This window comes from Oncorhynchus mykiss, chromosome 9 (assembly GCF_057628025.1).
Source record: "Oncorhynchus mykiss isolate SJ-2025 chromosome 9, ASM5762802v1, whole genome shotgun sequence".
In the NCBI taxonomy this organism is placed as follows: Eukaryota; Metazoa; Chordata; class Actinopteri; order Salmoniformes; family Salmonidae; genus Oncorhynchus; species Oncorhynchus mykiss.
This window is the reverse complement of record NC_143030.1, coordinates 81,662,660-81,680,098: the sequence shown is the minus strand read 5'-3', so window position 1 is coordinate 81,680,098 and position 17,439 is coordinate 81,662,660. Positions and strand designations below refer to the sequence as shown.

At 43.6% G+C, this 17,439-nt stretch overlaps 1 protein-coding gene and 1 long non-coding RNA gene across 18 annotated transcripts in view; both read right to left on the bottom strand.

Annotated features, from left to right (window-relative positions):
• Positions 1-5,785: 5,785 nt before the first annotated feature.
• Positions 5,786-17,439, bottom strand: part of LOC149981353 (uncharacterized) — a 437,375-nt gene continuing 425,721 nt past the window's right edge. Inside the window, exon 2 of the long non-coding RNA XR_016483461.1 lies at positions 5,786-5,896. This is a non-coding gene — a long non-coding RNA (uncharacterized LOC149981353). The remainder of the gene's footprint in view (positions 5,897-17,439) is intronic.
• LOC110531290 (transcription factor E3) overlaps positions 7,726-17,439 on the bottom strand; it is a 56,734-nt gene continuing 47,020 nt past the window's right edge. For 8 of the 17 annotated variants that reach the window (XM_090185554.1, XM_090185556.1, XM_090185553.1 and 5 more), the window contains 4 exons: positions 15,210-15,266; positions 14,595-14,670; positions 13,450-13,618; positions 7,726-11,645 (listed from right to left, as the gene is read on the bottom strand). In XM_090185554.1, the coding sequence (XP_090041680.1) occupies positions 11,202-11,645; positions 13,450-13,618; positions 14,595-14,670; positions 15,210-15,266 (746 nt within the window). In that variant the 3' untranslated portion in view covers positions 7,726-11,201. The remainder of the gene's footprint in view (positions 11,646-13,449; positions 13,619-14,594; positions 14,671-15,209; positions 15,267-17,439) is intronic. The other 9 variants (XM_090185558.1, XM_090185560.1, XM_090185557.1 and 6 more) reach the window with 2 other exon arrangements.

Genomic DNA, 17,439 nt, shown 5'->3' with positions numbered 1-17,439 from the left:
TAATTTGGTTTACTTTTAGCTCAGCCAAATCTATCTTCTAAACAGGACCCTGTTCCCCAGTCCCAAGCAGCACCCTTTTCCCCAGTCCCAAACAGCACCCTGTTCCCCAGTCCCAAACAGCACCCTGTTCCCCAGTCCCAAACAGCACCCTGTTCCCCAGTCCCAAACAGCACCCTGTTCCCCAGTCCCAAACAGCACCCTGTTCCCCAGTCCCAAACAGCACCCTGTTCCCCAGTCCCAAACAGCACCCTTTGTGCTTAACATTCCACTCCTTGTATTTCTGTGTCATTCCCAAACATTGTTTTGGCATGATAAGGACAAACAGACTGTATTTCTCCAAACACACACACACACACACACACACACACACACACACACACCAAAGTTATACCCCCGAGTCAAATACATTTAAAAGAGTAAAATTAGACACTATATATATTTAATTTAAAAAAAAATAAAAACCCTGAATTAAGGCCAAAATATATGCAATACTTTTACATAATACAAGATATATAGCTCTAAAATATGTGTTAATAAACGTTGTTTCAGAACATTACGCTATATCGAGTTATGCACAATTTCTATTTACATACATAAATAAAACATAAAACAAACTAGATGTAATTTGCATAAAACAGAACCTAAACTGTGGTTATAAACATATTACCCACTACCATTCCCTACTTCTTCATCTGTATATAACATACATACAGAGTCTACAAAACATTAAGAACCAGGTGAATCCAGGTGAAAGCTATGATCCCTTATTGATGTCTCTTGTTAAATCCACTTCAATCAGTGTAGATGAAGGGGAGGAGACGGGTTAAAGAAGGATTTTTAAGCCTTGAGACAATTGAGACATGGATTGTGTATGTGTGCCATTCAGAGGGTGAACGGGCAAGACAAATCATTTGGGTGCCTTTGAACGGGGTATGGTAGTAGGTGCCAGGCGCACCGGTTTGTGTCAAGAACTGCAACGCTGCTGTTTTTTTTTTCCCACACTAAACAGTAGGAAGGTGTTCTTAATGTTTGGTATACTCCGTGTGTATAATTGCTTTTCTAATGAAAATGAAAAGACACAAAGTAAATCAAAGCACCGAAGTCGATCGGTAGAACCAAAAACACAGCGCAGCAGGACAGTCGATATTCTCCAATAGTACGTATCACAGTTAATAACACAGAAACTATATGTGGTTGTTGTATCGGTCTTTCACTGCAAGGACTACTGTTTCCAACATGAATGTAGTCTCTTGTACATAGTTGAACAACATGAAGGAGAACAAGCGTACTGAAATATGAAAGGAATAGATCAAATATCGGTAGTGGGGGATGCACGATATATCGGTGAACATATTGGAATCGGCTGATATGAGTTAAAAATGCCTAACATCGGTAACGTCCCGATGTCTAGTTTAACAGCGATGTTAAAAACCAATGTCAAAGCTACCGTGCAAACCTATATAACGTAGGTGAGGTACAGACAGGTAATGAGGCCACGTAAAACTTTGCACTACACGTGCAACACAGCATTCCTAACCTAGCCCACAATGTCGGCTGTGTGGATCGAGCAGACAACAAGTCCAGCTGTCATTTGAAAGAGTAAGAACATTGCAGCAGGACAACTCAAAGGCGAAATACATACTACAGAACGAGTCTTTGAGTGTCAAAAAAGATACAGTAGCACTGTTAAAGCTGTACAAAAAAAGTCTGCAAACAAGCACACACCGGTCACAAACAATGTGTTTACAATACCGCGTTGGTAATAAAGCTCAACCGCAACTTCTGGGTAGCTGGCTTTAGCTTGGTACCTAGCTAGCACCAATACAACCAGCCTGAAAACAATGACCAGTAGAAACTGCAGTCATTTTCATTATTCTTAACAATGATTTAGGAATCCTTGTGAGTAAGTATTAGCTAGGTTGCCACTTGTTGTTCACCTATTGAAATTGAACTTCAGTTCATTAAAATAAATAGTTAGCCAGCTACTTAACCCTGTTGCTCAAAGCTAACATGATAAGCAGCCAGCTAGCTTCATCTGGCTAGTGACCGGGTTATGTGTTGTGAATCTAGCCACAATAAGAATTAGGCACAATAGTGGAATTTGCAGGTGGCCTTCAAAATAAAAGTATGTCATTGACAGTGATGCAAATGAATACAAATAGTATAATTATGCCATACTTTTATTTTGAAGGCTAACCACAAAGGCCACTATTGTGGCTAATCCTTATTGTGGCTAGCTTCACATAGATTGGTCCGACCACCATTAATCAAATAAGAACTGTCTTATAAATTAGGATTATTTTAGATGATGACACCTAGCTATAGCTAGCTAACTATAGCTACTGAAACATATGTTGTTTTGCTGTGTTTTTGGGGAAGCACATTGTTTGTCTCCATGAGCTAGCTAGCTTTTTTAAAATGACCAGCACTGTAGGTGAGCGAGACAACTTTACCAGCATCATAGCAGACGTATTGATGAATCGTTGTGACATATGAAATACGAGTGACGCTGTAATCAATGTGTAATAACTACATAAAAAAAATGACCTGTAACTTCTTCTTTAAGAGGCTCCTCTGTCCTCCACTCGTTACCTGTATTAATGGCACCTGTTTGAACTTGTTATCAGTATAGCAGACGTATCGATGAATCCCTGAAATACGAGTGACGCTGTAATCAATGTGTAATAACTAAAACATGTATGAATTATGTGACGTGCCGTCATATTCAGGTCCTGATTGGTCAACAAGCTTATTTTGACACTCAAAGTGTTATTTTGATGTTTTATCTCTTTTTGACACGTAAAGACCCAAACGGCGTTCCATAGAAATCTTGGTTGAGAATGAAACAACTGAACAAATTAACAACGAAACAGCACAGCAAATACATTAATTAAATAGGTTTTTGATGATGTTTTACTGGTAATGGGGACATACGTAAATGCCAACAAAATAACTTTTTGGTCAGTGTGTTGTGTGTATGTGTGCAACCTTTATTTAACTAGGCAAGTTAGTTAAGAACAAATTCTTATTTACAATGACAGCCCGGACGACGCTGGGTCAATTTTGCGCCGTCCTATGGGACTCCCAATCACGGCCAGATGTGATACAGCCTGGATTCGAACCAGGGACTGTACATCTGACCAACATGTCCTCTAAATACACCTCTTCTGTCTGCAACCAGGATCTCAGCGATCACTGCCTCATTGCCTGCATCCGTAATGGGTCCGTGGTCAAATGACCACCACTCATCACTGTCATCACCCTAAAACACTTCAGCGAGCAGGCCTTTCTAATTGACCTGGCCCGAGTATCCTGGAAGGATATCCACCTCATCCCGTCTGTAGAGGATGCCTGGTTGCTCTTCAAAAGTGCTTTCCTCTTAAATAAGCATGCCCCATTCAAATGTAGAACTCAGAACAGATATTGCCCTTGGTTCACCCCAGACTTGTCTGCCCTCGACCAGCACAAAAACATCCTGTGGCGTTCTGCATTAGCATCGAATAGCCCCCGCGATATGCAACTTTTCAGGGAAGTCAGGAACCAAGATACACAGTCAGTTAGGAAAGCCAAGGCTAGCTTTTTCAAACAGACATTTGTATCCTGTAGCACTAATTCCAAAAAGGTTCTGGGACACTGTAAAGTCCATGGAGAATAAAAGCTCCTCCTCCCAGCTGCCCACTGCCCTGAGGATAGGAAACACTATCAACACCGATAAATCTACGATAATAGAACATCTCAATAAGCATTTTTCCATGGCTGGCCATGCTTTCCACCTGGCTACCCCTACCCCCCCCCCCCCGCCACCCAAATCCAGACAGCTGATGTTCTGAAAGAGCTGCAATATCTGGATCCCTACAAATCAGCTGGGCTAGACAATCTGTACCCTCCCTTTCTAAAATGATCCGCTGAAATTGTTGCAACCCCTATTACCAGTCTATTCATCCTCTCTTTCGTATTGTCTCAGATCCCCAAATATTGGAAAGCTGCCGCGGCCATCCCCCTCTTCAAAGGGGGTAACACCCTAGACCCAAACTGTTACAGACATATATCCATCCTGCCCTGCCTTTCTAAAATCTTCGCAAGACAAGTTAATAAACAGATCACTGACCATCTCGAATCCCACCGTACCTTCTCCACTGTGCAATCTGGTTTCAGAGCTGGTCATGGGTGCACCTCAGCCACGCTCAAGGTCCTAAACGATATCATAACCGCCATCGATAAAAGACAGTACTGTGCAGCCATCTTCATTGACCTGGCCAAGGCTTTCGACTCTGTCAATTGCTGCATTCTTATCGGCAGACTCACAGCCTTGGTTTCTCAAATGATTGCTTCGCCTGGTTCACCGACTACTTCTCAGATAGAGTTCAGTGTGTCAAATCGGAGGGCCTGTTGTCCGGACCTCTGGCAGTCTTTATAGGGGTGCCACAGGGTTCAATCCTCGGGCCGACTCTTTTCTCTGTATATATCAATGATGTTGCTCTTGCTGCTGGTGATTCTCTGATCCACCTCTACGCAGACGACACCATTCTGTATACATCTGGCCCTTCTTTGGACACTGTGTTAACTAATCTCAAAACGAGTTTCAACGCCATACAACTCTCCTTCCGTGGCCTCCAACTGCTCTTAAACGCAAGTAAAACTAAATGCATGCTCTTCAACCGATCGCTGCCTGCACCCGTCTGCCCGAATAGCATCACTCTTCTGGACGGTTCTGACTTAGAATATGTGGACAATTACAAATACCTAGGTGTCTGGTTAGACTGTAAACTCTCCTTCCAGACTCACATTAAACATCTCCAATCCCAAATTAAATCTAGAATCGGCTTCCTATTCGCAACAAAGCCTCCTTCACTCTTGCCGCCAAACATACACTCGTAAAACTGACTATCCTACCGATCCTCGACTTCGGTGGTGTAATTTAAAAAATAGCCCCCAACACTCTACTCAGCACACTAGATGTAGTCTATCACAGTGCCATTTATCACCAAAGCCCCATATACTACCCACCACTGTGACCTCTATGCTCTCGTTGGCTGGCCCTCACTACATATCCGTCGCCAAACCCACTGGCTCCAGGTCATCTATAAGTCTTTGCTAGGTAAAGCCCCGCCTCATCTCAGCACACTGGTCACCATAGCAACACCCACCCATAGCACGCGCTCCAGCAGGTATATCTCACTGGTCACCCCCAAAGCCAACACTTCAATTGACCACCTTTCCTTCCAGTTCTCTGCTGCCAATGACTGGAACGAATTGCAAAACTCTCTGAGGCTAGAGTCTTATGTCTCCCTCTCTAACTTTAAGCATCAGCTTTCAGAGCAGCTTACCGATCACTGTACCTTTGCTAGGTAGCCCATCTGTAAACAGCCCACCCAACTACCTCATCCCCATATTATTACTTACCCTCTTGCTCTTTTGCACCTCAGTATTTCTACTTGCACATCATCATCTGCACATCTACCACTCCAGTGTTAATGCTAAATTGTAATTATTTCACCTCTAGGGCCTATTTATTGCCATACCTCCCTACATTTGCACAAATTGTACATTGATTTTTATTTTGTGTTACTGACTGTGCGTTTGTTTATGTGTAACTCTGTGTTGTTGCTTGTGTCGCACTGCTTTGCTTTATTCTTGGCCTGGTCGTCGTTGTAAATGAGAACTTGTTCTCAACTACCTGGTTAAATAAAAGGTGAAATAAAATAATAAAAATAAATAAAAAGTGACACCTCTTTCACTGAGATGCCAGATGTCAGCGTCCATTAACTATTTAACTGTACTAGAATTTTATTTTTACCTTTATTTAACTAGGCAAGTCAGTTAAGAACAAATTCTTATTTTCAATGACGGTCTAGGAACAGTTGCCTTGTTCAGGGGCAGAACGACAGATTTGTACCTTGTCAGGGGTTTGAACTTGCAACCTTCCGGTTACTAGTCCAACACTCTAACCACTAGGCTACGCTGCTGCTCTATTTAAGAATGCTTAAAAAAATTTGTGCAAGGAAAATATCAGATATCGGTATCGGCCCAAAAAATGTAATATCGGTGCATCACTAATCGGTAGGTACAGCTACAAGTGGAGACAGATTAGATCAGATATCGGTAGGTACAGCTACAACAGGAGACAGATTAGATCAGATATCGGTAGGTACAGCTACAAGTGGAGACAGATTAGATCAGATATCGGTAGGTACAGCTACAACAGGAGACAGATTAGATCAGATATCGGTAGGTACAGCTACAACAGGAGACAGATTAGATCAGATATCGGTAGGTACAGCTACAACAGGAGACAGATTAGATCAGATATCGGTAGGTACAGCTACAACAGGAGACAGATTAGATCAGATATCGGTAGGTACAGCTACAACAGGAGACAGATTAGATCAGATATCGGTAGGTACAGCTACAACAGGAGACAGATTAGATCAGATATCGGTAGGTACAGCTACAACAGGAGACAGATTAGATCAGATATCGGTAGGTACAGCTACAACAGGAGACAGATTAGATCAGATATCGGTATGTACAGCTACAACAGGAGACAGATTAGATCAGATATCGGTAGGTACAGCTACAACAGGAGACAGATTAGATCAGATATCGGTAGATACAGCTACAAGTGGAGACAGATTAGATCAGATATCGGTAGGTACAGCTACAACAGGAGACAGATTAGATCAGATATCGGTATGTACAGCTACAACAGGAGACAGATTAGATCAGATATCGGTATGCACAGCTACAACAGGAGACAGATTAGATCAGATATCGGTAGATACAGCTACAACAGGAGACAGATTAGATCAGATATCGGTAGGTACAGCTACAACAGGAGACAGATTAGATCAGATATCGGTATGCACAGCTACAACAGGAGACAGATTAGATCAGATATCGGTAGGTACAGCTACAACAGGAGACAGATTAGATCAGATATCGGTAGGTACAGCTACAACAGGAGACAGATTAGATCAGATATCGGTAGGTACAGCTACAACAGGAGACAGATTAGATCAGATATCGGTAGGTACAGCTACAACAGGACACAGATTAGATCAAATATCGGTATGCACAGCTACAACAGGAGACAGATTAGATCAGATATCGGTAGGTACAGCTACAACAGGAGACAGATTAGATCAGATATCGGTAGGTACAGCTACAACAGGAGACAGATTAGATCAGATATCGGTAGGTACAGCTACAACAGGAGACAGATTAGATCAGATATCGGTAGGTACAGCTACAACAGGAGACAGATTAGATCAGATATCGGTAGGTACAGCTACAACAGGAGACAGATTAGATCAGATATCGGTAGGTACAGCTACAACAGGAGACAGATTAGATCAGATATCGGTAGGTACAGCTACAACAGGAGACAGATTAGATCAGATATCGGTAGGTACAGCTACAACAGGAGACAGATTAGATCAGATATCGGTAGGTACAGCTACAACAGGAGACAGATTAGATCAGATATCGGTAGATACAGCTACAACAGGAGACAGATTAGATCAGATATCGGTAGGTACAGCTACAACAGGAGACAGATTAGATCAGATATCGGTAGGTACAGCTACAACAGGAGACAGATTAGATCAGATATCGGTATGTACAGCTACAACAGGAGACAGATTAGATCAGATATCGGTAGGTACAGCTACAACAGGAGACAGATTAGATCAGATATCGGTAGGTACAGCTACAACAGGAGACAGATTACAGGTGTATAAAAATTGTAATCTACAACTTGTAAAACAACTTGTTTCCTCTACAAAATCAAAGCAGACTCATCATGTTATGTAGAAGTCGTCAGCGTGGCCATACACGGCCAGTGTTCAAACCTGTGGTGTATTTGTAGCTCAGGTTGGTTGAGCATGGCTCTTGTAACGCCAGGGCAGTTGGTTCAATATCTGGGACCACCCATACGTAAAATATATATACACACACACACAGGTGACAAAGAAACGTGGCATATTATTATACATTATACAAGCTATTAGCCTGGATTCCACCCTGAAACCAGTGTTAAGCATCTGTTATAATATGAATGGCAGTCAGTCGTCGCAGCTGAAAGAAACCCTTTTTGTTATTGTGAGATGCATCATTCTAGCAGGTTAAATGACCCTATCACCTCGTCCCTGGAAAAAAAAAAAAAAGCTCTGGATCCCAGGAAAACGAGCTGCTGCTTTCGCAACGGCTAATAAATACCAATACCAAATACCTCACATCAAATTTAAAACATCTAGCCTGGTCCCAGATTGGTTTTGTGCTGTTTTTGCTACTTTACACAGTACAAACAGACCTGGAACCAGGCTATAGAATGTCAGCCTTCAAAAAAAAAAATCTCAACATAACAGACCTGCTGGTTCTTATTCCATTATTGTCCCATGTGAGTCCCATGTGTACACCGTTTACAGTACCAGTCAAAAGGGTTTGGACACAACAACGCTGTCATCAAGGCAAACCAGTGGCTACTTCGAAGAATCTCAAATATAAAAATATATTTTGATTTGTTTAACATGTTTTTTTTTTAGGGATGGGGGGGGGTGGGGGGGTTATTACTACATGATTCACATATGTGTTATTTCATAGTTTTGATGTCTTCACTATTATTCTACAATGTGGAAAATTGTAAAAAATAAAAATAAAAAAAACCCTGGAATGAGTAGGTGTTCTAAAACTGTTGACTGGTAGTGTAGATACATGGGGCGAATAAGCACTCATAACACCTTTATAAGTGCTTATAACAACTAAACTACTGCAGTTTAGTGACTGACAGTAGGGTTAGGGGTCAATTCCATTTTCAATCTGTAATATCTAAGAAGAGAATGAAAAAAATGGAATTCATTAATAAAAAATAAAAAAATTCTCATTACATTCTGTTCGTTTTTTTTTTAAACCCCTGAACTGAATTGACCCCAGCCAGGCCAGGAACAGGAAGTGATGAAGTTCAGGGTTAGTCTACTCTTAACTGTCTTGTTGTTGAAGACAACAGAACATTGGGTCTACAAACACAGTAACTGTTTAGTCTACTATATGGCTGGCTGCTCAGACCGGTTTTCCTGTGGGACTCTTTAGAAGCATACTACTGCACAACATGTCTACCAATGAAAAGTGCTGCACTATCATGTATCCCAAATAGCACCGTATTTCCTGTATACTGCACTCCAGTAGTATCCCTATGTGCACCGTGTAGGGAATAGGTTGCTATTCGGGATACACAGACAGTTCATCTTGCTGTTTCAACACAGAATATAATGCCATCCCTTTTTTTTTTGCAGAGTTTCACAAATGCTGAGGTCTCATCATACATACATACAAATAATGGTTTTTAATTTAATATTTGTGGCTTTCTGAACACACCATCTGTTGTTTCATTGAAACAATATTCCCCAACTCCTGTTTCCTTTTCTATGATAAAGACCAGGGATGGACAACTCCTGAAAATAACAAACATAAAAATAGGTTAATGTCTATTTTAACATGTTTCATCTACTCTCACATAGTCTGCAATTCATTTTGACCCCTTTTTTAAGGATTTCTGGAACCTTCCTGCCAGGATTTCTGGAACCTTCCTGCCAGGATTTCTGGAACCTTCCTGCCAGGAATTCTGGAACCTTACTGCCAGGATTTCTGGAACCTTTCTGCCAGGATTTCTGGAACCTTCCTGCCAGGATTTCTGGAACCTTCCTGCCAGGATTTCTGGAACCTTCCTGCCAGGATTTCTGGAACCTTACTGCCAGGATTTCTGGAACCTTCCTGCCAGGAATTCTGGAACCTTACTGCCAGGATTTCTGGAACCTTTCTGCCAGGATTTCTGGAACCTTACTGCCAGGAATTCTGGAACCTTCCTGCCAGGATTTCTGGAACCTTTCTGCCAGGATTTCTGGAACCTTACTGCCAGGAATTCTGGAACCTTACTGCCAGGATTTTTGGAAAACCTGGGGACTGGAATTTTGCAAATCCTAGACTAAACTAAGACCTTTGACCACGACTCTGTGATTGATGGACGGGGCCATGCATAGTATGTGGATGCTTCACCCCAGTCCTCTGATAGGCCTTACGTCGTGTTCCAGATGAACTACATTGCAGACTGACTTATCTACAAATAACCTTGTGTCTTAAACAATTACTAGGAGATAGGGTCTAGGAGCTAGGGTCTAGGAGCCAGGGTCTAGGAGCTACGGTCTAGAAGCTAGGGTCTAGGAGCCAGGGTCTAGGAGCTAGGGTCTAGGAGCTAGGGTCTAGGAGCCAGGGTCTAGGAGCTACGGTCTAGGAGCCAGGGTCTAGGAGCTAGGGTCTAGGAGCTAGGATCTAGGAGTTAGGGTCTAGGAGCCAGGGTCTAGGAGCCAGGGTCTAGGAGCCAGGGTCTAGGAGCTACGGTCTAGAAGCTAGGGTCTAGGAGCCAGGGTCTAGGAGCTAGGGTCTAGGAGCTAGGGTCTAGGAGCCAGGGTCTAGGAGCTACGGTCTAGGAGCCAGGGTCTAGGAGCTAGGGTCTAGGAGCTAGGGTCTAGGAGTTAGGGTCTAGGAGCCAGGGTCTAGGAGCCAGGGTCTGGGAGCCAGGGTCTAGGAGCCAGGGTCTAGGAGCTAGGGTCTAGGAGCTAGGGTCTAGGAGCCAGGGTCTAGGAGCCAGGGTCTAGGAGCCAGGGTCTAGGAGCTAGGGTCTAGGAGCCAGGGTCTAGGAGCCAGGGTCTAGGGTCTAGGAGCCAGGGTCTAGGAGTTAGGGTCTAGGAGTTAGGGTCTAGGAGCCAGGGTCTAGGAGCCAGGGTCTAGGAGCCAGGGTCTAGGAGCCAGGGTCTGGGAGCTAGGGTCTAGTAGCCAGGGTCTAGGAGCCAGGGTCTAGGAGCTAGGGTCTAGGAGCTAGGGTCCAGGAGCTAGGGTTTAGGAGCCAGGGTCTAGGGAAGGGTCTCCCAAACTCGGTCCTCAGGATCCTAAAGGAAGCACGTTTTGGTTTTTGCCCTGGCACTACACAGTGGAATGAAATACTAATTTAACCATAACGCTTTGATCATTTGAATCAGTGTAGTGTTAGGGCACAAACCAAAACGTGCACCCCATTGGGATCCTGAGGACCGAGTGTGGGAAATGCTGGTCTAGGGGTTGGTTTTGGACTGAGAACAGTCACAGGCTTTCCTCCATGCATGAAGCTGCTCTTGCCTAGCAGTGTAAGGGGTAGGGTCCTTTAACTCAAGTCACAAGTCCTCCTCCATGCTGAAGCTGCTCCTGCGGCTGGAGGTCTTGGAGACTCCTGGGGAGATGGAGGAGAGCAGGGGCTCTCGGGCCCACACCGGGGACAATCCTATCCCCCCATGGTCCATCAAGATGTCCCCAAGACCCATGTCCGGTAGCAGGGAGGAGTGGAAGGCTGCGGCAGACGGGTCGTCCAGCTCAGAGAAGCCCAGAGGAGAAGCCATGTTCATCAGGCCAACCGGTGAGGCCGAGGGTGGTGGAGACAGAAAGGAGGGGGAGGTGGCCTGAAGGCCTGGGCCACCACTCAGGGAGAAGAGGGTCTTGGAGAGGGCGTCGCCCGTGCTGGGGTCCAGGGATTGTGATAGGCTGAGGTGTGAGGAGGAGGAGCCCTGGGAGGAGGAGGCGGGGGTGGAGAGGCCGTGGAGGCAGGCCTGCATCTCTAGCTCCTGTAGAGAGATACAACAACGGTCGACACTTCAGTTTAGTCCATGAGACCATTTTTAAAACAATGTGCTTCATGCCTAAGAACAGCCCTTAGCTGTGCATTACTCATGATAATGCATAGATTCTCATGCCTTAAGGCTCCCCTGCATTTTTTCAATATTTTGTTAAAAATCGCGTAAAATTTCAACGTCCTGCTACTCATGCCAGGAATATAGTATATGCATATGATTAGTATGTGTGGATAGAAAACACTCTGAAGTTTCTAAAACGGGTTAAATCATGTCTGTGACTATAACAGAACGTGAATAACAGGCAAAATTCCAAGAAAAACCTCTTCACAAAAAATAAATAAAAGTATCCATCCAGCAGTCTCTGTATTGTCTATGGCAAGGGAAAATAGATAGCGGTCAGTTTACAGTTCCTACATATTCCACACGATGTCGCCAGTACTGGCATTTACTTTGAAGTGAATCCTTGGTGGGATGAGTAATAGGCACTTCCTGTCATCCAGTACACACCGGAAGTTTCTGGAAGAGACAATTTGGACCATGATTTCAAGAGTAGCTGCTATTGAATACAGATCGCCCCGTGATCAATTTGATCGATTATTAACGTTTACAAATACCTAAAGTTGGGTTACAAAAGTAGTTTGAAGTGTTTTGTCAAAGTTTATCGGCAACTTTTTTAATTTAAAAAAATGACGTTGCGTTTCGGAAAGCTGTTTTTTCCTGGATCAGACGGGCTATATAAATGTAAATTTTGGGTATACATGGACGGATTTAATCGAAAAAAAGACCCAATTGTGATGTTTATGGGACATATAGGAGTGCCAACAAAGAAGCTCGTCAAAGGTAATGAATGTTTTATATTTTATTTCTGCGTTTTGTGTAGCGCCGGCTACGCTAATTCTTTTGTTTACGTCTTTTCCGGTATTGCGGGGGGGTGCATGCTATCAGATAACAGCTTCTCATGCTTTCGCCGAAAAGCATTTTAAAAATCTGACATGTTGGCTAGATTCACAGCGAGTGTAGCTTTAATTGAGTACCCTGCATGTGTGTTTTAATGGAAGTTTGAGTTTTATCGAGTACGATTAGCATTTGGCGTTGCACATTTCCGCAGATTATTGGCCAGGAGAGATGCTAGCTTAATTAATGTACAGTAGAAATAGTAGAGGCCCTAGCACACTGCCCTGGGGAACGCCACAGATTATTGATTTCGCCTGAGGCAATTTACTTCTAGCACTTCCAATGAAACAAGATCATTCCAACATCACACGTAAGTAATTACCAGCCTTCCTTGCAGCATACTGATTGACTACCATCCTTCCTTGCAGCATACTGATTGCCTACCAGCCTTCCTTGCAGCATACTGATTGACTACCAGCCTTCCTTGCAGCATACTGATTGACTACCAGCCTTCCTTGTAGCATACTGATTGACTACCAGCCTTCCTTGCAGCATACTGATTGCCTACCAGCCTTCCTTGCAGCATACTGATTGACTACCAGCCTTCCTTGCAGCATACTGATTGACTACCAGCCTTCCTTGTAGCATACTGATTGCCTACCAGCCTTCCTTGCAGCATACTGATTGACTACCAGCCTTCCTTGCAGCATACTGATTGACTACCAGCCTTCCTTGTAGCATACTGATTGACTACCAGCCTTCCTTGCAGCATACTGATTGACTACCAGCCTTCCTTGTAGCATACTGATTGACTACCAGCCTTCCTTGCAGCATACTGATTGCCCGTTTGACTTTATTGTCCTAACCTGTATACGTAGCAGTAGGTTACTGTCAGTGTTACCTGTATACGTAGCAGTAGGCTGCGGTTGCTGTGCTCCAGTTTCCTCTGTCTGGTCTCCACCTCCTTGGCTCTCTGCTGCTCCTTCTGCAGCCTCCTAATGTAGTCCACAGACGCCTTCAGGATGGTGCCCTTGTTCCAACGCGTCTCCCTGTCTCCGTAGCAGGGGGGTCAGTGAGGAGAAAGGAACAGCGGCATGATTAGATACTATGTTGTAGCAGGGGGGGGGTCAGTGAGGAGAAAGGAACAGCGGCATGATTAGATACTATATTGTAGCAGGGGGGGTCAGTGAGGAGAAAGGAACAGCGGCATGATTAGATACGATGTTGTAGCAGGGGGGGGTCAGTGAGGAGAAAGGAACAGCGGCATGATTAGATACTATATTGTAGCAGGGGGGGTCAGTGAGGAGAAAGGAACAGCGGCATGATTAGATACGATGTTGTAGCAGGGGGGGGTCAGTGAGGAGAAAGGAACAGCGGCATGATTAGATACTATGTTGTAGCAGGGGGATCAGTGAGGAGAAAGGAACAGCGGCATGATTAGATACTATGTTGTAGCAGGGGGGGGGTCAGTGAGGAGAAAGGAACAGCGGCATGATTAGATACTATGTTGTAGCAGGGGGATCAGTGAGGAGAAAGGAACAGCGGCATGATTAGATACTATGTTGTAGCAGGGGGGGGGTCAGTGAGGAGAAAGGAACAGCGAGGTGATTAAATACGAATAGTAGCGGGGGGGGGGGGCATTGAGGAGAATGGCACAGTGACGTTGCAGTTAACGGTTTAAGCACCTATAGGTAATCTATATAGGTTGTTCAATCTACAGTCTGTCATTGAATAATGCACTTGAGAACAGCAAATGTGTTATCTGCTATAAGTCATTTCTGTCCATAGGAACTCACAGGTCACTAGGTTTGGATAACTAAGGGTCAGGGGTAATTTCTGTCCATAGGAACTCACGGGTCACTAGATTTGGGTTAGGGTAACTAAGGGTTAGGGTTCATTTCTGTCCATAGGAACTCACGGGTCACTAGATTTGGGTTAGGGTAACTAAGGGTTAGGGTTCATTTCTGTCCATAGGAACTCACGGGTCACTAGATTTGGGTTAGGGTAACTAAAGAATAGGGTTAATTTCTGTCCATAGGAACTCACGGGTCACTAGATTTGGGGATGAGAGCTCCCAGTTCCTTGATGCGATCGTTGATGTTGAACCTCCTCCGTCTCTCAACTAGGAGAAGAATCGTAACATGTCAACATTATCACCAAGGTGCTGTTAAAAATGTTAGACGTAATTGTCACGCCCTGGTCTAAGTATTTTGTGTTTTTCTTCATGTATTGGGTCAGGCCAGGGTGTGGCATCGGGTTTTTTGTATTGTGGTGTGTATGTATTGGGATTGTAGCTAGTGGGGTTATCTAGCAAAGTCTATGGCTGTCTGGAGTGGTTCTCAATCAGAGGCAGGTGTTTATCGTTGTCTCTGATTGGGAACCATATTTAGGCAGCCATATTCTTTGAGTTTGTCGTGGGTGATTGTCCTGAGTGTCTTGATGTCCTTGTTTGATGTTAGTTGACACAAGTATAGGCTGTTTTCGGTTTTCGTTTCGTTTATTGTTTTGTAGTGTTCGTGTTTAGTCGTGTGTTTAAATAAACATGGATCGCAATCGACACGCTGCAGTTTGGTCCGACTCTCCTTCACTATATGAAAGCCGTTACAGTAATAAAATACATTTAACATACCCATTGGCAGTAAAGTATTAGTCTATACTCACTCTGGTTATGATTGTCCTTTTTCTGTCGCTCCTTCATCATAGCTTTAGCCTCCACCACTAGAAGATACATTTCATATTGGAAGTTAATGAGGAAGACATCTTGAAGCATAAAATACAAAGAGAAATAAAAAAAAATAAAAAAAATTCATTAATTCATTACTTTATGCATGTTTAGAATGTTTTAAAATAACAAAAACATGCAAGTCATATAGACACGTCGGTGTGTGTAGTACTGGTGATATTATATATATACTGAGTGTACAAAACATTAGGAACACCCCCCCCCCCCCCCCCCTCTTCCCGGATACACCTGGTCAATGCCAGTAAAGTTGAAAAAAGGCCACATCCAAATGAAGAGCCCCTTGGATGAGTGAGGAAACGAATCAATTGGCTCCCGCCCAGCGACTCCTGTGGCGGGCTGGGCGCAGTGTGCGCTAACCAAGGTGGCCAGGTGCACGGTGTTTCCTCCGACACATTGGTGCGGCTGGCCTCCAGGTTGGATGAGCGCTGTGTTAAGAAGCAGTACGGCTGGTTGGGTTGTGTATCGGAGGACGCATGACTTTCAACCTTCGTCTCTCCCGAGCCCGTACGGGAGTTGTAGCGATGAGACAAGATAGTAGCTACTACAACAATTGGATACCACGAAATTGGGGAGAAAAAGGGCTAATTATTTAAAAAAAATATATATATATAAAAAAATAAAAAAAATAAAAATAAAATAAAGTTAAATAAAACATTTATATTTAAGAGAAATTGCAGAAAAAGGGAGAGCGGAAGATCAAAAGTTGCAGGTCCATTATGATATTCTGAGAGAGCAACTTGGCGTATTTGACAAGGCCATTAGAAATGCCAGACGGGCTCATTTTACTAACTTGATCACTATTGATCAGAGTCTTTAGAGAGTGCTCTTCTCCACCGTAGATCCTACCCCCGCAAACCCATGTGATTAATTTGTGGCATATTTCAGAGATAAGATAAACAACACAAGGCTGGGTATCAGTCAAGACCTGATGAGAAGTTTGATGATATGTGCTCCAGTGTAGCCGATGTGAAATGGCTAGCTTAGATAGCGGTGGTGCGCGCTAATAGAGATTCAATCGGTGACGTCACTTGCTCTGAGACCTTGAAGTAGTGGTTCCCCTTTGCTCTGCAAGGTCCGTGGCTTTTGTGGAGCGATGGCTAACGATGCTTCGAGGGTGTCAGTTGTTGATATATGCAGAGAGTCCCTGGTTTGAGCCCAGGTAGGGGCGAGGAGAGGGACGGAAGCTATACTGTTACACTGGCCTACCACACAATGGCTCTATGGATGTATTTTCCCTGGTTGACACAGACATGCTCAGGAAAGGGATATCACAACTTAAGCCTTCTACCTGCCTTCTCCATCCTATCCCCACCACCTTCTTCAAAACAGTTTTTAATTGCATATCTGAAGAAGTGCAAGCTATTGTTAATCTCTTCCTGTTCACAGGCACTTTCCCCACATCACTAAAAACTGCTATGGAGAAACCCCTTCTGAAGGAAAGTCATTTCGATTCTTCAGCTCATAGCAATTTTCAGATTTTTTCCTGACAATCTCCAACCTTCCACTTTTAAGCAAAATCCTGGAGAAATTGGTTTTCAAACACGTAAATTATTTTTGAAGAGCCTACTATATTTAAGAAAAATTCTAATTAGGTTTTTGTGCCCACCACAGCACAGAGACAGCCTTAGTTAAAGTGGCAAATGGCTTTAGAGCCAACACAGATGCAAAACAGCTCTCTGTCCTTGTACTCTTAAGCGCTGCATTCGACACTGCTGACCATGATGTCCTTCTGGACAGACTGGAGAGGTGGGTTGGCCTCTCCGGGTCTATTTCTAAATTGATTTAGGACCTATTGAACCAGTCAATAGTTTTTTAACTCAGAGAAGATAAATATCGCGTGACATTCCACAAGGTTTGATTCTGTTCAGCTTCTATACACTGCATTTCTATACACTGCAACCCGGAAAGTAGTCAGACCCTTTGACTTTTTGTTGCGTTACAACCTTATTCTAAAATGTATTAAATTGTTTTTTTCCCCCCTCATCTATCTACACACAATACCCCATAATGACAAAGTAAAAACAGGTTTTTAGAATAAAAAAAAATATCACATTTACATAAGTATTCAGACCCTTTACTCAGTACTTTGTTGAAGCACCTTTGGCAGCGATTACAGCCTCATGTCTTCTTGGGTATGTTGCTAGAAGC